The sequence below is a fragment of the Solanum stenotomum genome, chromosome 2 (assembly GCF_019186545.1).
Source record: "Solanum stenotomum isolate F172 chromosome 2, ASM1918654v1, whole genome shotgun sequence".
Classification (NCBI taxonomy): domain Eukaryota; kingdom Viridiplantae; phylum Streptophyta; class Magnoliopsida; order Solanales; family Solanaceae; genus Solanum; species Solanum stenotomum.
In genome coordinates this window covers 23,960,632-23,985,400 of record NC_064283.1, presented here as the reverse complement: position 1 = coordinate 23,985,400, position 24,769 = coordinate 23,960,632, and the positions used below count along the sequence as shown (strand labels likewise).

Sequence of the window (24,769 nt, the reverse complement as noted above, 5' to 3'; positions counted from 1 at the left end):
ATATGAATCCTTACTGTTTCGTCACTAAAAAATTAGCTTATCTGACACTAAAAGTTCTCTATATCTCAACTAGCATATAAAACTCTGACAAGACCAAAAGGCTCCAAGTGAACATTGGACCTTTAGTAAATGTACTAACATGAATGGACCAAAAGTCTCCTACTGAACATTGGAGCTAAAGCAAACATACTAACATAACTAAAACATAATCCCAACTAACTAGAATAGCTATATAGATCTTTTACTTTCACTGTGCTCTATTTTAAGCTAGATCCACATGGGTTACAAGAGATGGTGGGTCCTTCATGAAAACTTGTTTCCATATTTTAGGTCTAACCTGTCCCTTTCTAACACATTTAATTTTCATTATTTCACCTCTACAAAAACAATGCATCCAGAGGTTGACGTAAGACATGACCAAATCAATTTAAGCAACACTCACTTTCTCCTCTACATGTGCTACTTACGGCTGTTGCAGAATGTGGTCATTTTAAGCCTTATCTTGTAATGACCATACATCTATATTAATATTCACATTTTTGTGACACTCATCTTGTGGGTATTTGAACTTTATAAAACCAATATTCACTAGCAAAACATTGTTGGTCTTATCTGTGTATTACATAGCACTCTTGTACCATCCTATTTTACTTGTGTAATATCTTCATCTTGGAACATCAAGCCTAGGTATCTGAATTAGTTTGCATTTAGGCACCGCAGCTTCGGGCTTGTCTCGCAACAAATTACTTTTCTTATCCTGACTAAACTTGCAGTGCATATAGTTTTACTTCTACCTATTCTAAACCTTTGCTCTCTTTAGTACATCTCCATATTTGAGTTATTGGTTAACAATCTTTCTAGTTTTGCCAATAAGCACAATATCGTTTGAATCTCATCTTGTATATTATTAGCTAGGTCATACATAACTAGGATACCTAAGTATGAGCTAAATGTCAACACTCTAACTAGCTTCGTCAATTAGCACAATATCATCTGCAAGTACCATAGGCCATGTAATCTAATACTGTGTATTGTTAGTTAGCTCAATCATAACTAGGGTAAATACAAGATGATCCCAGTTTAAATCAACAATTATGGCAACTCATGTATACCTTCTACCACTATTCTCTACACTATGACGGTTCCTTTGTACATACCTTTTATGGCATTTAGGGAATGAGTCGAATAAACTCGTTACTTAGATAGAGTTTTGGTTGGTCTTTTTTAATTTTTTTTTGATACAGTTCAAGTTCAATTTGATCTTCTGAAGATCACAACTTTTGCTCTCAAAACATATAGCATTTCTCTCTCTCCAAACTGTCCACCAGATACAGGCTGGGACAATCTTCCATCTATCTCTGTCTGAAGCTCCCCCACCTACCNATCCGCTCCGTTTGTCCATCCGTTTGGGGATGAAACCTGGTCGAGAAGTGCAATTCTGACCCAAGCAAGCTGAATAATTCTCTCCAAAACGCACCGGTGAATCGAGGATCTCGATCACTAATAATGTGCTTGGGAATGCCCCATGTTTTACAACATCACGCAAGAATATACGGGCTGCCTCCTTGGCTTTGCAGCTGGCAGTCGTGGCAGTGAAGGTTGCATATTTTGAGAAGCGATCAACAACGACCATGATGGTCCCGAACCCCTCTGAATTCGGCAAGCAAGTGATGAAGTCCATGGTGACGCTGTCCCATGGTTTCTCAGCAATGGGCAGTGGCTCAAGTAGCCCACCCGGCGCCTTCGTTTCAACCTTGCCTTGTTGACAAACGAGGCAGGTACGCACATAGACCTCAATGTCGTCCCGCATTCGAGGCCAATAATAAGAAGACTCCAGCAGTGCCAATGTCCTCTTCTGTCCTGGATGACCAGCCGACATGGTATCATGACCCTCTTTAATCAAAGTACGCCGAAGACTAGCCCACTTCGGAACATACACGCGTCTGCCCGTAGTGTACAGCAACCCATCTTCCTCCCAGAATTTCTTCGTCTTGCCTTGTTGGGCCAAAACGAGGAGCTGTTTTGCCACGGGATCACGTTGCATACCCTCTCTAATATCATCAGTAATGCTGCTGCAAGTTGAGCTCATAATCGCAGCAAGGGCAGCCTTGCGACTCAGTGCATCGGCTACAACATTTGCCTTCCCCGACTTGTACTCAAACGTAAAATTGAATTCAGCCAAGAAATCTTGCCAACGGGCCTGCTTGGCCGTCAGTTTCTTTTGGGACTGAAAGTAGGTTGTCGCGACGTTGTCCGTCTTAACAACAAAATGAGCACCCAATACATAATGACGCCAAGTCCTTAGGCAATGAACTACGGCTGTCATCTCCCTCTCGTGAGCAGAATAGCGCCTCTCCGCATCGTTCAGTTTTCTGCTCTCAAACGCTATCGGGTGGCCCTCTTGCATTAGGACGCCACCAATAGCAAAATCAGACGCGTCGGTGTGAATCTCAAATGCCTTGGTGAAATCTGGTAGCGCTAAAACAGGCTCTTCAATAATGGCAGCTTTGAGTTTTTCGAAGGCATCCCGACATAGGTCTGTCCACTCCCACTCACGACTCTTTTTCAGCAAGTCGGTGAGTGGAGTAGCAATGGCTGAATAGCCGAATATGAAGCGCCGATAGTAATTGGCGAGGCCAAGGAAGGACCGCAATTCTGGTACCTTCGTTGGGGCCTCCCAATCTCGAATTGCTTCAACTTTGTCACGGTCCATCCTTATTTCTCCGTGGCTGATCGTGTGCCCGAGGAACTGGACAGTGGCCTGGGCGAAACTGCATTTCTCCCGCTTCACACACAAATCGTTCTCTCGCAATACCTTGAACACTTTGCACAAGTGCTCAACATGCTCTTGTAAGCTGTTGCTATATACGACAATGTCGTCCAAATAGATGACCACAAACTGATCCAAAAAGGGGTGGAACAGCTTGTTCATCAATGTACAAAACGTGGCTGGAGCGTTTGTCAAGCCGAACGGCATAACCAGCCACTCGAAGGCACCATAACGAGTGACGCAAGTCGTCTTTGGCTCATCACCTTCAGCAATTCGGACCTGGTAGTAGCCCTTCCTCAAGTCCATCTTTGTGAACACCTTGGCCTGCCCCAATCGATCAAATAAATCTGCTATCAGCGGAATAGGGTACTTGTTTTTCACCGTGACCTTGTTGAGGGCCCGATAATCAATACACAAGCGTAACGTCCCTTCCTTCTTCTTTTGGAACAAAACAGGCGCACCAAAAGGCGCCTTCGACGGCCTGATGTGTCCAGCTTCCAGCAACTCCTTGAGTTGCTTCCTCAATTCCTCCAACTCCGGGGGCGCCATACGATAAGGCGTCATAGCAGGTGGCTTTGCCCCGGGAACCAGCTCGATCTGATGATCAACTTCCCTTCGTGGTGGCAACCGTTGAGGGAGTTCTTCCGGCATCACGTCCCTATTATCATCAAGGACCTGCTCGATACATTGAGGCAAGGCAGCTGCCTCAATTGAGTTTTTGACGCCTCCAATAAGGGCATCAAGGAAGGTTGGTTCCCCTCTCTTGAAGCCTTTGACAAGTTGCATGGCTGACAAGTGCACTCTATTTTGTGGCACCCGAATAAGGGGCACCACGCAGGAACCTCCGGCGTCACTGATGTGTAATTGGCTGAGACGCGGCGAAATAAACTCGTTCACTTTATACCAAAAATCCAGCCCCAAGATGATGTCAAAAACATCCATAGGTGCGATGGTGAAATCTGTCAGCCCCTTCCACCCTCCCAAATCGATGGGGACTTTGGGAGCAAAACCGTGGACTGTGGTGGGGAGGGCGTTAACAGTTTTCAACATGGTACTACTAGCAACATAATTCAGACCAAGGTCAGTGGCCCTTTCCTTTGTCACGAAATTGTGAGTTGCACCGGTGTCTACTATAATTCTAATGTCTTTGCCATTCAACTTGGCATTGACAAACAACGATTCGCGCGGCTTAATACTAGCCGGCTGAGCAGCTAACGCAGCAAGAGATATATGATTAAACAAAGCCATATGATTAAACATCCCAACAGCAACATTCTTACTCTTTTCAGTCCCGCTAGCCTGTCCGCCTTGTTCGCTGGATACACCTCCAGTTTGCGATGCAACCTGTTCTTGCTGTTTTTGAGCAGCAACTATAGCATTTAATTTACTTAAGGACGGACAATAACGGGCAGCATGAGTAGTTTCACCACAAATATAACAACCTTCACGATGTGGAGCACCTTTCTTGCGATCCTCATAATTCTTGCGGAAATTAGAAGGTTGGTTACGATTGTTACCTCTAGTATCGCTGCCTCGGTTGGGAACTGATTTGCCCTTGTTCCTGCTGTTATCTCCCTTGGGAGGAACATTTTTGCTCCGGTTGTCCCTCCCCTTTGCTGCATCTGCCCGAAAATCTGTGAGTGATTCTGCCACTACGATCGCTTCATCGACATCACGGACTTGTCGCCTTTGAAGTTCTTGTTTGGCCCAATTTTGGAGGCCATCCAAGAAATAAAACAGTAAGTCTTCACTTGTCAAACTCGGAATTTGGAGAGTGAGTCTGGTGAACTCCTTCACGTAGTCTCGAATGGAGGATGTTTGTTTCAGTTCCCTCAGCTTCCGACGAGCTTCGTGCACTACATTCTGAGGGTAGAACTGTCGCTTCAACTCCCCTTTGAACTGCTCCCAGTCGTCGATGGAACAAACCCCTCTATCCATGTCCGACTTTTTCCTCCGCCACCACAGCATGGCGGTGTCGCTCAAGTACATAGCGGCTGTCCGAATCTTGGCAGCTTCACTGGTCATGCAAACGTGCTCAAAGTAAGCATCCATTTGCCACAAGAAGTTTTCAACGTCTTGGGCACTTCTTTCACCACAAAACTCCTTTGGCTTAGGAGCTTCAATCCGTGTCTCACGGACAGTGACGGGACCAGCAATTCCCGCAGGGGCCGTCTCCTCAACCTGCCTCTTCAAAGTCTCAAACTCTCGATGAAGAGAGGAGAGAGCTTCGGTGAGCTTGAGTTCGAGGTTGGTCAGTCCTTCCTTATTAACCTCTTCAAGCTCCTCAAGGTTATTTTTCATCTCATCGAAACCTTCAAGAGCAACTGTCTCTAGGGAAGTGAAATTGTTTTCGACAACAACGAGTCGCCTGTTTAGGGCTGACAAACCAGCCTCAACTCCGAGGATTTTCTCGTCGAGTTGTCTGGTATCGGAAACTTCACCCTCTTCCCCAAGGCTCCTGCCTCCAACAGGAGGGTTGGAAGAAGACTCCCTTACCCTGCTCTTATCTCGTTTTCTGACAGTGTCCTTCCTAGCTTCGTGTTCTCCTTCCTCGTTGCGTTGAGACTTCGACGTCATGCTCTCACTCGTTGCTCTGATACCACTTGTCACGGGCCTATTTTTTTCGAAGGCTCGTGGGACAGCGAAGGAAGGCTTGCACAGCTCTTCGTAAGCTCAGTCCTCACCCAAACAAGCACTCAAACGTGCAGTCGCAAATCGTCTAAAAACAGTCCACAAAACAGCCAACAAGAAAGTAATAAAAAGGGAACAAGCTTTGGGAGGCAAGTGCCAATTTTCTTGATATTTTTCTCTAAGTGTTCTACATACAATGAAACACTAACATATATGTCTAAAAGCTGAAAATCTAAGCTAAAACGTTGGGGACAAGTTCCCCTAAAATAATGGTACAAGTGTGTCCTTTTTCAAAGTCAAAAGCATGGTGGAGTGTCCCTTAAATTCAGGCAGTCCTGTCCTTCTGCTGGGCCCTCTGCTGGCTGAGAGTCATGGTCACAACCTGCTCCTTCAAGGGTCTCCAAGGTATCTCCGAAAGACGGAATAAAATCTGTACGCTGTCTGAGACTCGACGATCCTGCCTCGCACCTGAAAACGTTGGATTTTAATGTAACGCCTTCTGGGGCGGTACAAAAAGTCTCCTACTGAACATTGGAGCTAAAGCAAACATACTAACATAACTAAAACATAATCCCAACTAACTAGAATAGCTATATAGATCTTTTACTTTCACTGTGCTCTATTTTAAGCTAGATCCACATGGGTTACAAGAGATGGTGGGTCCTTCATGAAAACTTGTTTCCATATTTTAGGTCTAACCTGTCCCTTTCTAACACATTTAATTTTCATTATTTCACCTCTACAAAAACAATGCATCCAGAGGTTGACGTAAGACATGACCAAATCAATTTAAGCAACACTCACTTTCTCCTCTACATGTGCTACTTACGGCTGTTGCAGAATGTGGTCATTTTAAGCCTTATCTTGTAATGACCATACATCTATATTAATATTCACATTTTTGTGACACTCATCTTGTGGGTATTTGAACTTTATAAAACCAATATTCACTAGCAAAACATTGTTGGTCTTATCTGTGTATTACATAGCACTCTTGTACCATCCTATTTTACTTGTGTAATATCTTCATCTTGGAACATCAAGCCTAGGTATCTGAATTAGTTTGCATTTAGGCACCGCAGCTTCGGGCTTGTCTCGCAACAAATTACTTTTCTTATCCTGACTAAACTTGCAGTGCATATAGTTTTACTTCTACCTATTCTAAACCTTTGCTCTCTTTAGTACATCTCCATATTTGAGTTATTGGTTAACAATCTTTCTAGTTTTGCCAATAAGCACAATATCATTTGAATCTCATCTTGTATATTATTAGCTAGGTCATACATAACTAGGATACCTAAGTATGAGCTAAATGTCAACACTCTAACTAGCTTCGTCAATTAGCACAATATCATCTGCAAGTACCATAGGCCATGTAATCTAATACTGTGTATTGTTAGTTAGCTCAATCATAACTAGGGTAAATACAAGATGATCCCAGTTTAAATCAACAATTATGGCAACTCATGTATACCTTCTACCACTATTCTCTACACTATGACGGTTCCTTTGTACATACCTTTTATGGCATTTAGGGAATGAGTCGAATAAACTCGTTACTTAGATAGAGTTTTGGTTGGTCTTTTTTAATTTTTTTTTGATACAGTTCAAGTTCAATTTGATCTTCTGAAGATCACAACTTTTGCTCTCAAAACATCTAGCATTTCTCTCTCTCCAAACTGTCCACCAGATACAGGCTGGGACAATCTTCCATCTATCTCTGTCTGAAGCTCCCCCACCTACCTCTTCCCAACTGTAGAGAAGGTGGGTGATTCTGTTAGGCATAGTCCAAACAACACCCCTGAGGCTGATAAAAATCCTCCAAAGTTGGGTTGTTATCCTTTTTTTTTTTTTGATAAGATAAGTGGTATTAATAACAGCATCATGAAGATGCATAATTTACAAGATATGGCATTTGAGCTTACAAAAAAAATCTCTAGCTAACTATACAAACTATCTAAGCCAGAGCTAATGAGTTAGTAAAATCCTGAAGTTGTTCTGCATTAACAGCAAGATACAAGTTGGTCCAACTAAACAAATTTTCAATGCACCTAGTCTTCAAAATGCCTAAAGCAGTTGACTCTCCATCAAAACATCTCTTGTTCCTCTCTAACCAAATACACCAAAAAATACAAGCATGTATCATAATCCAGATCTTCTTGATGGCTTTGTCAACACCAAAAAAAGTTGGGTTGTTATCCTGCACTATAAAAATAGATGGCCAACTGTCTCAACCTCTTCTCCACACAAATAGCATCTCGAGCACATAGAGAACTTCCTCTTATTGAGATTTTCTTGTGTCAGGACTGCTTCTCTTGCCAGTAACCAAGTAAAGCATGCCACCTTGAAAGGGGTTTTTGTTTTCCAGATCTGTTTCCATGGCCAATTTGGTGGTTGTTGGCCACCTTTGTTCAAAAACTTGTATGCTGAGTTCACCTTATACATGCCTTTGTTGTCTTTGTTCCACCATAATCTATCAACCTCATTCTTTGTCCCTTTGAACTCTGCCAGAGCTCTGAAAAATTCTGTCACAGTTTCAATTTCCCAATCAATAAAACTCCTTCTAAAATGGATGTTCCATCCTTTTTGTGGCCAACTGTCAGCTACACTCATTTGTTGATGTACTGCCAAAACATACCGTTCAGGGAAAAGATTTTTTAAACAAGCATGTCCCAGCCAATTGTCCTCCCAGAATGAGGTCTTACTTCCATTGCCAACCCTCACAGTTGTGTTATTTCTCAAAAAAGACCAAAGGATTCTGATAGACCTCCATAGACTTACACCATAGGGTGTAGATACCTCATTTGTCATCCATTTGTTCTCATCTCCATATTTAGCTTTAATTACTTTGCCCCAGTATGCTTGAGGCCCTTGTAGTATCTCCATAACCACTTCAGTCTAAGTGCCTTGCTTTGTATTTTCAGATTTCTTACTCCTAAGCCCCCTTGCTTCTTTCCCCAAAGAACCTCGTTCCATTTGACCAAGTGTCGAACAGTAGAGACATTTTCGTCACTCATTTCCAAAGAAAATCTCTCCTAATCTTTGTCTAAACTTTCTATCACTCCATCAGGGATGGGAAAGATAGACATCATATAGGTTGGGAGAGCAGAGATGTACTGAGATTTCCATCTAGTTTAACTTTTTCTCACACTTTTCAATCACCGAGTTCCAAATGCTCATGGCCTTTGACTTGGCACCTAGAGGCATACCTAGGTACATAGTAGGCAAGGAGCCTACTTCCCCTCCCAGAATTCCAGACAAAACCAGCATATTAGGGACTTCATTGATTGGGAATAGCTGGCTTTTCCTCCAGTTGATATGAAGTCCAGAAACTCCCTCAAAAAGCACTAAAATTGATCTCAGGATCAGTAACTGCCCTTCCTCAGCATCACAGAAGATTAAGGTATCATCAGCATACTGGAGATGTGTGGCTTCCATGTTGGCAGTTAAACTTGGGTTTTGGTTTGTGACTACCTCAAACCCTCTTAGACATTCATTATTCCTAGCCACCTTTATCATGTAATTTAGACCCTCCATGGCTATGATAAAGAGAAAAGGAGACAAAGGATCACCCTGCCTCAAACCCCTGTTTGCAGGGAAAAAACCTTCAGGTGATCCATTGATAAGAATTGAGAATCTTACGGTGGAGATGCAATATCTTACCCAGTGAACCCACTTCCTTCCAAAACCCATACATGAGAGCATTTTTAGCAAAAATTCCCAGTTTACATGGTCATATGCCTTCTCGATATCCAATTTGCACAAAATTCCTGCCTTTCCTTGATTAATTCTGGAATCTACCACCTCATTTGCAATTAGGTTAGCATCTATTATTTGTCTGTTTTTTATGAAAGCCATCTGTTGGACATCTACCAACTTATCAATCACTCTCTTCAATCTTTCTGTCAACACCTTGGAAAGAAGCTTGTAGACACTACCTATGAGACTGATAGGTCTGAAATCTCTCAGTTCCTTAGCTCCATTCTTCTTTCGAATCAAAGCAATGTATGTGGCATTGAAACTTTTCTCAAAGACACCTTGAGAATGGAAGATCTTAAAAGTTCCCATGATATCCCTTTTTACTACATCCCAGCATTTGATGTAAAACCCCATAGTGAAGCCATCTGGACCTGTCCATTGCACACATCTTCAAACATGAAAAAACCTCTTGTTCCTCAAACTCCCCTTGTAGAGCTTCTCTTTCCTCTTCTGTGATCATTGGACAATTGATCAAGCTAACTGAAGGTCTCCAACTTGTGTTTCTGAATATAACTTCTGATAGAACCCGACAATCTCCTCTCTGATTCTCACCGGATCCATCACAGGTTCATCTTCAATCATCAGTTGGTCAATATTATTGCTTCTTTTATGCACATTGGCCACTTTGTGGAAAAAAATTGGTATTTCTGTCTCCCTCTTGTAGCCAAAGTGCCCTTGATCTTTGTCTCCATGCTATCTCTTCATTTTTTTTAAGTGCTCTTCATAATCCATTAGAAGAGTTGCCTTCAAAGCTGCCTCTGATTCTGTTAAAATCCTATTCTCCATTACAGTATCTAGAATGGCTAACTCGTTTAATATTTGGACTTTCTGCATTCTTAGATTTCCAAGGCTCGTGTTGCTCCACTCCTTCAGTTTGCCTTTTAAAGCCTTCAATTTACATCCCAGGATGTAATCAGGCTTCCCATCGAAGACAAAAGACTCCCACCACCCTCTGACTCTTTCCACAAACCCTCAGTATTCAACCACCAGTTATCGAACTTGAAATAGGATTTGTTGTGATCCCAGACTCCACATTGTAGTGCAACTGGATTGTGATCTGCATAATTTCTGCAACACAACTTGTTTAATTTTGCTGAAGCTATCATCCCACTCCTTAGATATCAGAATCCTATCAATTCTAGAAGCAGCATTATTGTTGTCGCCTTTGAACCAGGTAAAACTCCCCCCTTCTAGTTGTAAATCCAAAAGATTATTGGAAAAGAGGGCACCTAGGTATTTTGTAGAAAGGGAAGGTGAAATCACCGAATGACGAAAAGAGGCAGTTCAGCAAGGAAGGAATGGGATCAAGGATGGCTTCTTTGTTGGCAGAACGAAAGGCTTTTATATAACTCTATCTATAACTATAAGAAAGGAAATTCCTTTTTCAAACTCTAATAAAACAAAAAAGACTTGTGGTAATTTTTTACAAACAAAAATAGTCAAATGCTTTGTTAAAAAAATCATATCAAATTGATTATATAATTAAAAAAAAAACTAAAAATACATTAAAGAAATTATTAATTAACATAAATATATTAAAAGATTATTAATGAAAATCCCTTACAAGAAATATATTCATTTCTGAAAATGTCTGAACTTTACTGATGTCTTGAAGAGAAAAAACAGGTTCAGCTAACTTTTAACTTTCAGTAACTTTTTGTTGATTTAATGACAGGCCTACAATAACTTTTTATATTCTTTTTTGACAAAATAACTTTGTTATACTCTTAATTGCTAGAGATCACCGAATTAAGGTTTTTCCCATATTAGTGTTTTTTTTCTTGTTTTTGAAAGTTGAAACCGGTAACTTCTGTGAATTAATAGATAGACAAACAGCACGTAGGCTGTACTAAAACCATATTTCCAAATGCACTTCAGCTATTAAAAGATAAACTGTCATAATGCTACTCAGAACATCAATAATATCAACAAATTCTTCTGAGTAGGTCTGCTTACACCAAAAAATCAAAAAAATCAAGAGACAATTCAACTTGATCTCATGCAAAGAGTTGCCCACAGCCTCAAAGCATCTAGAATTTCTTTCTTTCCAAATTGTCCACCAAACACTAGCTGGGACAGCTCTCCATTTGACCTGTCAATTCCATGAGAATCAGCTTCCTCCCAACTGTGTAGAACATCAATGATCCATCCAGGCATTGTCCAAGATATTCCTGTTATGGTTAATGAACATTCTCCAAAGTTGTTTCGTAATATTACAATGTAGGAATATTTGTGCTTCTTTTTTATTAGTATTCTTGTCGTTTCCTTGTTCTTTTACATATTATGTCTTAAATCATTTTCATACTTGCAAACTATCCACTGTCCCTTCAAGGAGTTCGTTCATATTAAAGGTGTAAATTGCCAACGACCAATCACAGGCTCCTCAAGCTTGCTCAACCAATAAGGTTTCAAGCTTGAACTGCTAGAATATGGATACAACCAATCCCAAGCCTCAAATTACCAATTTGAAGTTGAATGACATATAGGCCTATTTAACTTCAAAATTTTGTTCAATTACAATCTTGCTTCAATACCGCAATCAAGATATCCTATATCACTATCCAAATACTTCAAATAAAAGAGATTACATCGATAAAAACTGTAAAGCGCTTGGTTAGTTCTATACACCCAACATAATGCTAACTATAGGCATCATCTCTTTCATCTTAAGCTTCTGCACCTCTTACAATAATTGTCACTCCATTTCTACTCAACTTCTCAGCTCCTAATCTTGCTCACTGTTTCATTGCATCCTTTTATAATAATGGTGGTGTCTGGGCTAGCTCGTAATGGCTATAGATATATAATAACTCTGCCCATTTAGGATTAGGCAGAAGAAAAAGAAAACACCTTAACATTCTTTCATCAGTGCACCATCATTTCCTCCTCCCTTTGCACGTCATGATAACTCTACACACTAGCTTCTCATGCCTCCTTTACTGATGCAAAGTCCCCTATTAGCATCAACTTGTTTTCTTCTCCATCTCCTATATCTCTTAGAAGGTAGCTCTTTGAATTACAGAAGTGTAGCTATTATTCCGAGATTTTTATTCTTATTAGGAGTAGCTGGTCGGAGGATAATTAGTTTTGGTCTTTGCTCTACTTCAACCATGGTTGATTGAAAAACTACTATACCTTGGTTGGTCACCCTAATGGTGTTCTGTTCTTTTGTATCTTGAGCATGAGTTGTTTGTTCTTTTGTATCTTGAGCATGAGTTGTTCCCGTATAGCACCAAGTCAAGCTCAAACCTCAATAGAATTGGCTCAGTCAAGCTCAAGCCAGCTAAATTTTTTCTTGGTTTTTTCTTACTCGACTCAACTTGTTTACACCCCTAGACCCTACATGAGAAATCTGGGTCAAATCCTCCCTAACCAAGGATTTTGGAGCACTTTAAATTTCTCACACTAACTGCCCAAATTATTCAGCAATCTACATTTATTTTCCTTTCTCCCTCATTTCCTTTGACTGCACGCCATCAATGATTCCAGTCTATTCATAGATCTTTGCTCATATACCTTTGCGCTCAAGAGATGATAATTTCTTATATTGCTCAACAGAAAGGAAATTGTGATCAACGTTTCCTTCTTTTTTTGATAATTGTGGTGTCCGGGCCAGCTTTGGCAAACCTCAACTAATTCCACAGGTACCTGTCACCTCCCACAACCTCTTCTTAACCACTTCATTGACCACTAGGTCACACCCAAGAAGGTTTCCTTCTGCCATGTGGTGTTAAGTGGAAAGGGTCAGTGTTGGTAATGGAGATTTGTCACTTTGTCAGCCATTGGGTAGAAGAGGTCAAGAGGATATGGAAGAATGTAAGTCATGTTTCAGAGGCAACTTCAGTGAGATAGAGCGGTATCAAAATAATCAGTAGGAGAGGGCAAGGAAGATTGAAGGTCAAGTTTCAGACACAACTTCAGGGTGATATAGTGGTGCAATTGAGGCATGCAAGGCCAAAATTAACTAAAGAAGGTTAAACATGTATTAAAATGCAAAAACATGCAATAAGGCATGTCTCAACAAATCATAACGAAATATACATCAAATTGTTTTACCTCATCCACTCCAGGAAATTTTAGTCCCAGCTCAGCAGCTTGCTGTGGAGTACTAGCGAGGTAAACAGAGGCCCAATCTTTGCTGCCAAATGAAGTAGTACCCATAGATGATGAAGAGTTATCAGAGCATAATTTGCTAAAAGAGCCCCAATCTACACCGCTGCTCCCTCCCTGAGCCTCACTGCCATCATTCCCAGCAAGTTTTTTGGCCAAGAAACCACTGGCACCCTCCTCCAAGACCTTTCCATGTTTCCTGCCCCATAACAAAGCCAGTGGCCAAAGTCACAACACACACATTGTTTATCACTAAGTAACTGGAATAAGATAGGTGGAGTAACTTGCCTTCTTACAGGTCTGTGGATTTGAAGATACTTCTCAGCATCAGCAATTGCTCCAGTGAGGTCGCTTGTTAGCTCAGAACCAACCCACTGAGTCCTATTTCTCCATGCTTCAGTGCAGCAACCGTGAGGAGCCTGACTCTCTATCCACTTATAGAGACTAGGGAGTTCAATTCCAGCACCATCCAGTTGTTCCTAATCATATCAGCATGTTAAAGTTAATTAAGTAGAATTGGGAACTAAGAGCTACAAAAATCAAGCATACTAACACCACGACATAACAAAAAAAATTATATCACATAGTAAAAAAGAAAAAGCTATTGTATTTCCTTTTCTTACTGATTTTTGTTATGTTTTACTTGAGCCGGGGGTCCATCAAAAACAGCCTCTCTACCTTCACACGGTAGGGGTAAGGTTTGCGGCCGTACACACTACCCTCCCCAGATTCCACTTGTGGGATTACACTGGGTTAGTTGTAGTAGTTGTTGTAAAAAAATGAAGTGGAGTATATGATCGACATAACAGTTCAAAGTGGCTCCAGTTATATATGGAAAAGATATGTACCAAGTGAACTCAATGAAATTTGGGTTAAGCAAGAATTTGCTTGGAGATATTAAGGAAAAACATAGCAGAGAGGAACTACACCATCTATAACATGGACAAAGAAAAAAGAAATGGTAAATAAAGAATCTGCACATCCAATGCAAAAGCAATCCCACCATGAACCAGCAACAACTGCATTGCTTTTTCTCTATATTAATAATTCAGTCTCCTGGTTTATTTCCTTTCGAAGGGCCTATATCTACTACCAAACTAGTGGTTTACATGCATAAAGTACAAAAAAAGTGGCAAGTCCATGGGGCTTAAAGCGAAGAAAAAAAAAGTGAAGCACACAATTACCCATACGAATTTAGTATTATAAAATAGAAGTGCAATTAAAAGCTATTTTAAAATCCAATGTACAAACATGTCAATATTAATCCAATTTCTCAAAACTGTGATTCAATGAACCCCCTACTTTTGCGTCTTTATTTGAAATGCACACTTCTGTAAAACCAATGGCTTCACCCCTGAAGTGATAAACCTTTGCTTCGCATCACTTCAACACATTAAGCAACGAAAATGATGGTGTTTAATAACACTAACCAAAATATAGGACAGTACAGGCAAAAGGAGCAAACAAAACTGCAAACTCGAAATACAATGGGTGTCCTACAAAATTGTGTGAACATAGTTTGTATTATTAAGGTCATGGAAACCAACTAACAAATTGCACACCTATTACATCGTGGAAGAGAGAAATCATGACTAATAAATGCTTGTTAGATTAATTGAGAAGTGTGAAATTTCAAACTGATTGTTGATATGGCATTCCTCTTAAGCATCAGTAGGACATACAAAATGTCAACACTGGAGATAATCCAATGTCACTTTGTCCTTCAAAGATCTGATAATTTGAATAGTTGAATTTCAGAGGTATAAACATCCATCAAGATAATGAAAAGGCACTCAGTTTCTTGTGATAAGAATTAAATGAACTTCCACCATGATGAATGCTCAAGTTACTTTTTAAAGAGAAGAGAAAACAATGAATGTTAAAGTTAATGAAACACCAATAGTAAAGACAAAACGGTATTTTTCTATTGCAAGGAAAGACACTAGATTTCATATGGCCGAAAGAAAAGCTATCATTACAATTTTTACAATTTACATCCTTTCTAAGTATATCCTCTTTCCTTATGTTATTAAACATATGTACTAGTTTGTGATAAGTCAAACTCTCTTTATCTCTCACTGATATTCCCCAAATCAATGACATAACGCAACTCTCCCCTGTTCTCAACTCTTTTAACCTAACAATTAGACATCACATATCATGAAACAGCAAAGGAAACTTGTTTTCTTGAATTGACTAGCTCTATTTCATTTGAACTCAAAACAGCTATAGATTGAAACAAACACTGAATGACATCCGCCAAATCAATGCATTACAGAACTCAATTCTGCCCTGTTCTCCATCCTTTTTACCAAACAATTAGATATCAGATATCATGAAACAACACAGGGAACTCTCTTTTTTCATCAACTACTCAATTTTCTTTAACTCAAAATAGCTACAAACTGAAACGAACACTGACCAACAGCCCCCAAATCAATGCGATACAAAACTCAATTGTCCCCTGTTCCCAATTGCTTTACACTAAACAATTAGATACTTGGGACTTCCATGTTGGAGGTCTCAAGTTCGAAACCTCGTGCCAGCAAAAGCAAGGGGTTTGCCTTCTGGGTTGAGCTCGTCGCATCCGGGCTTGCCTAGTGCGGGTTACCTCTTCTGTGTTGTTTGTGAGTTATTGCATAGGAGCGGGGGTTTACCCCATGCGTACCCAAAGGGTAGCGGCTACGGGTTTCCCTTGTCATCCAAAAAAGGAAAAAGAACTCCAATTTTTTCAATTGATTAGCTCAATTTCCTTTGAACTCAAAAGAGCAGCAGATTTTTTTGGTAACCGAATTGCTATGTATAACTTTATCCTAGATGATTTATTTCTTTTCCCAATGAAGTGCACCATAGTTTAATAGCCAACAGCACATGGGACAACGGACATGAAATGTTAAAATAGTATATAGGTAATATGGAAGTGAATCCTTGTATGATGAGCAAAATCAGTGTATTTATTGAATAGCCTGAGATTCCAAATTAGGGTACAGCAAATCCGTACGTTTTGTAGCTTAGCTTTGGCCCTTCCAATCAGTGTATGATGAGCCAAACAGCGTCAACTTGGTAATATGAGATTCTAAAAAAGGCCCACCAAATACATTAAGTAACTAACTCTAGCTTCTGTGCCTTTTCCAGCTTATAAGATGTGTGGATAATAAATTGTTAGGTCAATTGGGTGTTACCATGTCATATAAGTAGCAAGAAAACTGCACTTGATAAAAGACCTTTTGCTGACCAATTAATTATGGAGGCATTGACGGTCAAACTAATGCAAACATTCCACAACATAAACAATGATTGAACATACTCTCTTCCGGTTGGTTCATCTGTTCTCATCTACTGACTTCACCAGTTCTTTTATATGTGAAAAGAAATTGAAATGACTTCACCAGTTTTCTATGCCTTGTGAAGCAGTTTCATCGAGAGTTGTTCCTGTACGAATTTGTCTCTTTTGCCTTCTATATAAATTTGTTATAAGTTTTTGTTATCTAATTTCGGAAACTACCCAAATGAACCCCAAAACCTGGGGCTACAGTAAGTCTACCGAAACTAGTTGCATCTCCTAAACCTGACAGCATTAGCCAAGTTTAACTTTAGCATGAAACTCATAAACAAAATATCAACTGCCACTTCCAAGTAGTTGAGAAATTAATTGACTGCCTCCAAAAGGGGTGATCTAACGGTCGAACAGTTGGAGTGACAACATGGGGAAGTAGGTAACTAAGAACCATGATTCAAATTCAGTAGAAAAGACATTAGGTGAGTTCTTCCTGTTGACCTAAGCATTGTGGGCAAAGTTACTCAACCCCTATGCAGGTGGGGTTCAAATTCAGTGGAGAAGATACTAGGTGAATACTTCCTAATTGCACCCTGGCATAATGGTCAATGAAGTGGGTTATAACCATGAGGTCGGAGGTTCAAATCTCATAAGACAAAAACACTAGGTGATTTCTTACCAACCGATTATTAGTCGAGGTGCGCGCAAGCTGGACCGAACACCACGGTTATCAAAAAGAAGAAAACTCTTCCTATGCTAGTGCGAGGTACAAGGTACTTGTGCCTCTCTACCCTACCGCTTCTTCTCTACCCCTCTACTTTCACTACTATTATTATTGCTATTATTTAAAAATGTTGCTACATCTTCTATCAATTTAACTAAAAGCAAATGATATCCTTCTGCGCCCTTGTTTTCATGAAGTTCAACCTTGAGTACATTGCCCAATACATTAGTGTAAACTAAACATCCTTGAGCATGCTTTTATCAGGAACTCGCAAGAAAAAGATATCCCTTTTTTGTTCATCCAGAGCTTCGAGAAAACAAAGCAGGTGAAGCTCCTTTAATTTGCAGTCATCTCTCAAAGCTGATTTAATTCATAAAGATAAAATCAACAAACTCATTTGACAGATAAAGAATAATTCATACCAACAAATGAGCACTTTCAGTCTCCAGTTCATCGAGAACAGTTTCCCACTCCTCTTTGAAGGTTGCCATTTCATCAGCTACAGCATTTTCCAACTGAAATGACCAAATTTCAAAGTAAATGATAAGGGGGTTAATAGTTTTATATAATTGCAGAAAATTAAATCAAACCAAAACAAAAAAAGGAAGGAAGCCCAAAATGCACCTCATCTCCTTTAAGAGTTTGTGACAACTCTTCTCTAACATCAGCCTCCACTTTAGAGACTGACTCTTCTTCTAAAGCCTCTTGAGCCTCTGCAGCCTATAACAATCATAACCCCAAAAAAAAAAAAAAACTAAAACAAGTGCAACCCACAAAATTCAATGTTAAACCAAAAAAACAAATAGAATTCCATACCTTACTCTCAGTTTCTAAAAGCTCAGCAATGAGCTCTTCAATTTCCTTATCAGTTAAGGGTTCCTACAAACCAAATCAAAAAATAAAATACCACTCTTGCAACCAAAAGTTTAAAAAAAAAAATGAAACAACGAAATGGGCTGGTAATGTTTAACCTCAGGAAGCGATTGTTGATTGTTATCATCATCGTCATCCATTATAGGATCATCTGAATCATCATCGTTAATAAACGAATCATCAGAAGGAGCAGAAGAAGCCTTTTCTACATCTTCTTCTTCCATTTCAATGTGTTTTTCTTCTTCATCCTCCATCTCCCCTCTTTGTGTGTGTGTACGAACTTGGTTTTGAAAATCGAAACGAAACCAAGGGAAGAACAGTTCTTGGTTACTGGGATTTGGCGGAGCCTCGAAAGTAGAGTATATAAGAATGGAAGAAAACGGGGCTTTTGGTAAAGATGATTTGGACAGTGACGACGCCGTTCCAATCTATATTTAGCGGTTCTACTACTCTAGTTCTACCCTACATGTGGATCCAGTTACTTTCCACTTACATGTACACGTGTACACTACTCAAATATTAGACAAATAGTGATTTTTTTACCAAATTAAGCCATATTATATAAAGCAATTTATTAAATAATTATATTTTAAGAAAAAATTACAAAACTAGAAATTTATTAAATGTATTTTCCAGTAATATTTTAGGTTATATTTTATTTAAAAATTTCAAGAGGCAAAATTTGACAGAGTTGACGGCGTTAAAGAGGGTGTTTGATGACTTAAAAGTTGGTCAAATCTACTTTTAAATCAGCTTTTGACTTCTGCAAGTGTTTGGCAAATATAAAAAATAATTTAAAATACGTCAAAAATGATTTAAAATAAGTTGGGAAGTGTTTGGCAAGGTGTAAAATGATTTAAAATAAGTTTTAAATGACTTTAAATAAGTCAAAAAATCAAAAGTAGGTCTCCCCTGCTTTTTATTTTTTGACTTAAAAGTCATTTCAGTTTGACTTTTTATTTTTGACTTAAAAGTTGTTTTTTTAAGTCAATCCAAACGGGCTCTAAATTTAGTGTCACGAAGGTTTATTAACAACGTGTAAATGACTAGTGTAAGGAAGGGAGTCTGGCTCCAATACGGACATGTTTTTATCTTATAGACCAAAAGGGACCCTCCTTAAAAACATAGATCAAAATGGACACTTTGTCACTATGATAAACAAAGTTAACTTTCGTTAGTTCAACCCAAAACTCAAAAATATATTACAAATTTTTTAAATGTAGCTCACCCACAAATGGGCTAACTACAAAAAAAAATTGCTAACTTAATATTTTCTCCAAGATTTATCTTCATATCAAACTTGTCACGACCTGAGCTTACACCCTGAACGTGGCCGACACTCGAGAACCATTGTTGGCCCCCAAGCGAACCCCCATCTTGGCTGACTACATACGGAAGACTAACTCATGCATACACAAGCATCAAACTAAAAGAAATGTTAAATCAACAATGTAATACATCTCAAAACTCTCTGAATATACTAAGTATGAAACATAAGTTTTAAATAAAACATCTGAAACTGAAAGACTTTCCAAAACTGTCTATCTATGAATCCTCTACTATACAAAGATAAGTGTTGGAACAAGATCCACGACTCCTCAAGAAAACTACTACTAACAACTCATAAAATTGGAGCCCTGCAGAAGAAAGGAGGTCTTACTTAAAAGCTGACGAGCAAATGAAGTGATCTCAACGGACTCTTGTTGAGGATCCTAAGTGTATGTATATGCATCCTTAAAAGATGCAGGTTGAATGACATCAGTACATTCAATGTACGAGTATGTAATATAAATAATTGAATGAGAGGACTACAATAGATATAGATATATACCCAACTAAATGTAAAGAAATAAATAAGTGAAATCATTAAAACTTTACAAAAATACTTACTCATCTCTGAACTCAACATATTAAGTGATATAATAAAATACACTTTTAACTCTATTTGAAAGATTTTCTAACCAACAACCATCACTATGAGCTACATAATGATACAGCGTCTCGCCCACGCTTTCAGAACTGTCTTATACTATGCCGGGTATAGAACTTCTCAACTAAGTGGATCCACTAAAGCTATGCTTGAAACCGATAAAGAGTCGTCTAAAAAGTACGATCATTTACCTATGTTGGCTACATGGTTTATGAGGAATATGAGTTGTATGAATTCATCTCCATATCGATGCTCAATATTACTCCCAATAAATATATATACTCATTGCTCAAGTAGAAATACTCTTTCTCTATTTTGAGGTAATTACTCAAAAGATCCTCCTTAAGAGGCAATGTCTCAATTATCTCTCGAAACTCTTTTAACTCTTTATAAGTTTTCTTTCTCAATGTAAGAATGATACATTTGGAAATCAAGTAGTCACCTCGTACTTTACATAAAATCATTCTTTAAACTCTACTCACAACTCGTCTTTACTTTCTCAAACATCAATTTAAGACAAAAGAGTTTGGTTAAAATATTCTCAATAATAGGGTTCATGCTGAAAAAGAGACATGAAAAATCAACTCAGGATTCTCAACGCAAGATATAGCAACTCAAAATCAGTAATGGAACTCATAACTCAACAACAATACTCATCTCAAGAATTATCAAAACTAAGGATGTAACCCTAGATTATTCTTTACTGATAGAAAGTAGATATAGGGCGTGAGGATGAACTCGGTCCATCACTATGATAGTCTTACATACTTGGGAAGAACAATGTTCTTGGTGAAATCAACGAAATTCAAAGAATGTTAAAAAAAAACCTAGATTTTCTCCTCTTGAATCCTTGATCTAAGTCTTTGAAGAGTTAAAGGACGTGAAACCATGTTTTTAAACTATTTAGATCCTTAATTAGGTGAAAATGGGTCGTGGTTTAGGCTTAGAAGGGATGGAAAAAGACTACATTATCCATATTTAAAAGTTGACAAAAACTATCCAAGGGACTATCTATAGTTCGTGGTTTGAGCTACGGACTGTAGATCCCGTTCATAGAATTTATATTGAATTTTAAAGGCTCAAAATTTCATTTACGGGTCCAAATGGAGGTAGATTAGGTGGGTATAGTCCTACCATAACCATTCTATCTAATAGTCTACCATTATCATATAAGCTTCACCCTTAGGGCCTTGACATACATAGCTCATCATGTTGGCTTTACTCTCAAAACCCTATAATTCTACCTTCATGACTACAAGCCTTACTCTCAAAGCTTTACTTCTTACAATCATCATTCATACCTAGATTTCAAGGCATTCTAATCACATACTTCATTTTTAAGCAATTCTAGTCATAAATCATCATAAAGGTTCAACTTCAAGCTTTACTAGTCATGATCCATCATATATACTATAATCTACTTCAATTCATGTCTACTTGCTTTTATTCTTGAACTATTATTATACAAGTCACCAATTCTAGAAGATCATCTATGAATCCTCAATTTCCCTTCACAAGGCATAAACCCACATTACTACAATTTCATCAATTAAATTAGGGTTAGCCATGGAAAACATATAATATTATCATAATAACATAATTCAATACTAAATCAATCATAAACAAGTACTATCCACTCAATTGGAATCATACTCAACTTAACCCACAATATTGAAAGGAACCCTAACTTGAATTGGGGATTCATCTTCACAATTAGGGGAAATCTAGGGGGCTTCATAGATGGAAGAATCCATGGATGAATAAGTTATCATACCTTGATTATAAATCCCTCACAAAGCTTGCAACAATGGAGGAATTTGACCTAACTTGGACCCTTCTCCTCCTTCTTCTTCTTATTCTGTTTTTTAGAGAGAGAATTTGTTGGAGGGAATTGAGTTCTTTGGGTGAATTGAAAATAATGATTTTGGAATCACTTAATTAAGGGTCTAATAGCTTTATATAGGTGGTCTAATTGCTAATAAAATGACATCACTTAATAACCAATTAATTCTAGAAAGTTCCCTAAGCTACAACTTAAACCAACTTAAACCATCACTGCCTCCAACCCACGAGACCACGTCCATGGGTCGTGGGTCCACCCACGGTCCATGCTGGTTATTTGTGGATGGAGGTACTGGAACATGTTCTTAAGCCCTTGACCCACGACACCTCACCCACGGGGTGTGGGTCACCCCACGAGGCGTGAGTCCCCAATCGTGGGTGACTGTTTTTGGGCAGATTTTGGGTAGTTTCTAGGGTCCTCCTCAAGGACACTTGGTTGGTCCTTGGGGAGTCGTACCTTGACATTTTGACCCTAAATCCTTCATTCTAAGTATGGGAGGTTAAATTCACAATTCTAACCCTCACGTTGAGCTTTAAAGCCCTCACATAAGGCTCTAGTTTAGCCTACTAGTTTCCGGGTGTTACACTCACATATGAGCAATATGGCAATCACCCAATACAATCCTACATGTAAATAAAGAATGATTCGGGGATCAACTTAGAAATTTTCAGGGTGTTACAAAACTTTTCTTCCTATCTTCTTCTTATTATTATTTTTCTTATATAAATTAAAAGCATCAATATCTCTTTTTTCTATTGTTTTGTTTATCTACTTCATTTTCTTATTTATTCAAGTGTTAAGGTATTGTCAAATTGTTTTGTTCATCTATTTTTATTTCAATATTCTTTTCTTGGTTACAAACTCCAAAAAAATTATGTTTTTTTTATATTTAGATCAGCAAACATCACTACTAAGTATTAACTATATAAATTACAATTATGGGTTTCAATTGATTATTATTTTTTAAAATTTATCAATTTATTCATATGAATTTTTCATTAGATCTATGAGCATCACTACATATGAAAAATAATAAAGATGTCCAATTTTTTTTAAAAAATATGTTGTGGTTTTCCCAATTACGAACGAAGGCACATTTTTATTGTATAAAAGAAATTAGGATTCGTCCGTAATGGGGCGAACTCCAATCGATCTTTTTTTAAAAAATGTCATATATCGTCCAATTACGAGTCAACTCTAATTTTTTAAAAATAGATTTTTAAACCAACTAAGGCAGAATGTCTACATTTCTTATTTTATGAAAAACAAATAGGGTACATTCGTATTTGGGTAAACTCTAATTTTTTAATTTTTTTATTTTTAAAAGATTTTGTCGAACTCTTGTTTTAGATATGAATTTTACTATTTTCAATTGTCAATTTTTTCATATATGAATTCTTCATCCGGAGGCATACATTTTGGTACAAAAGTTTATGATTTGTCAACACTTCAAGCAAGTCACTGTTCTCATGTTGTTTGGGATGGTCTATCAAAGGGACAAGCATGATGTTTAAATATTCGTCGTGTTGATGTTGCACTCTGAAATCATATCAAGGAATTTCTTTTATGTCCTCACCCATGAAAAATTGGTGTTAGTTTCATTTATGGACATATTTTCTTCCCATCTAAAATAATCGCATCATTTTTCTAAAATAACAAAACAAGGAAACAAGTTAATATCTAGATACTTTGAAGTGAACGACGTAAATTTTTTTATCTTTGAGCGCGCACAACCCCTAAACTTACAACCAAAATTTCTTGGAGTTCTCGATGCTTTCATTTTACAATAACCTTTGCATTTACAAATATTTGGTTCAAAAATATATAGACCTTCCGAATTATTAAGACATGACTATAAAATTTTAAAGATCAAAATATAAAGTTATATAAAAGATGTATGAGAAAATGTTAAGTGAATAATAATATATTCATTGTTGAAGAAAGAGATAGTTTCACGTGAGAAATTAGAAAAAAGAATTGAAGTTCGTCAATTTATGGGCGGACTACCTTTAAAATTTTTGTAATGTTTTTTTTTAAAAAAAAATTGGGGTGAACTAACATGGCAAAGTATCCATTTTGATATGTGTTTTTAGGAAGGATCCCTTTTGATCTGTGGCATTCAAAAAGTGTCTGTTTTGAGGTCGGAAGATTCTTTACCATTATAAAACAATGGTAAGTAGTTCATATTTCTTTTGGTTCAATTAAGTAGTAATAGTCATATCTTTATATAGCACAATGATCAAAGAGTAAGTTGTAGCTTATAATTTAGTTGCACTCTATTTTGTATGACTAATGCAGTGTATTGACATAAGCTTTTTTTCCTGAAGTTTCTGTTGATACCTAGTCTTGTGTTGGTATATGAATGTTGCCATTTTAATAGAGCCACAATGACGTTATGCATGTGTTTTTTTTTCTTTTTTTTATGATCATGATATTTAGGTCAATTTACACGTAAATTATTTCAAGCTTTTTTCTTTTGTTGGATTTTGTTTTTAGTAAAAAAATGGTCTTTGTTTGAGCATTTGTTAAAAAAAGAATATGGAAACTTTGTCTTTGTCTCCAACTGTTGTTACTTATCTTTAGATTACTATGAATGATCCTTAGCCTTAAATAAATTGATTATGTGTTTGTTTTAGCTGATACAAAAAAATTATATTTTATTTTTAATATTTAGTTTTCTTGACTTTGATTTGGTTATTTTCAAAAAAAATAAAATCAACTTACTAAAAATATTAAGATTAACAGTAAACGCCAAAGAATATGATAAGTAATGAGATCATTCCAATCTTTTCTTTATTCTCAATTTAGATACAATAATTCACCAATAATATTTTTCTCTCCTCTTTTTTTTT

General features: G+C 37.9%; 1 protein-coding gene across 1 annotated transcript in view; it reads right to left on the bottom strand.

The window, feature by feature from the left end:
- LOC125854252 (protein CHROMATIN REMODELING 20) overlaps nucleotides 1-18,519 on the bottom strand; it is a 63,634-nt gene extending 45,115 nt beyond the window's left edge. The window contains exons 1-6 of the mRNA XM_049533747.1: nucleotides 18,243-18,519; nucleotides 18,088-18,150; nucleotides 17,896-17,991; nucleotides 17,694-17,786; nucleotides 13,559-13,749; nucleotides 13,217-13,469 (exon numbers count right to left, since the gene is read on the bottom strand). Of these exons, the coding sequence (XP_049389704.1) occupies nucleotides 13,217-13,469; nucleotides 13,559-13,749; nucleotides 17,694-17,786; nucleotides 17,896-17,991; nucleotides 18,088-18,150; nucleotides 18,243-18,398 (852 nt within the window). The 5' untranslated portion in view covers nucleotides 18,399-18,519. The remainder of the gene's footprint in view (nucleotides 1-13,216; nucleotides 13,470-13,558; nucleotides 13,750-17,693; nucleotides 17,787-17,895; nucleotides 17,992-18,087; nucleotides 18,151-18,242) is intronic.
- Between the last annotated feature and the right edge of the window lie 6,250 nt (nucleotides 18,520-24,769).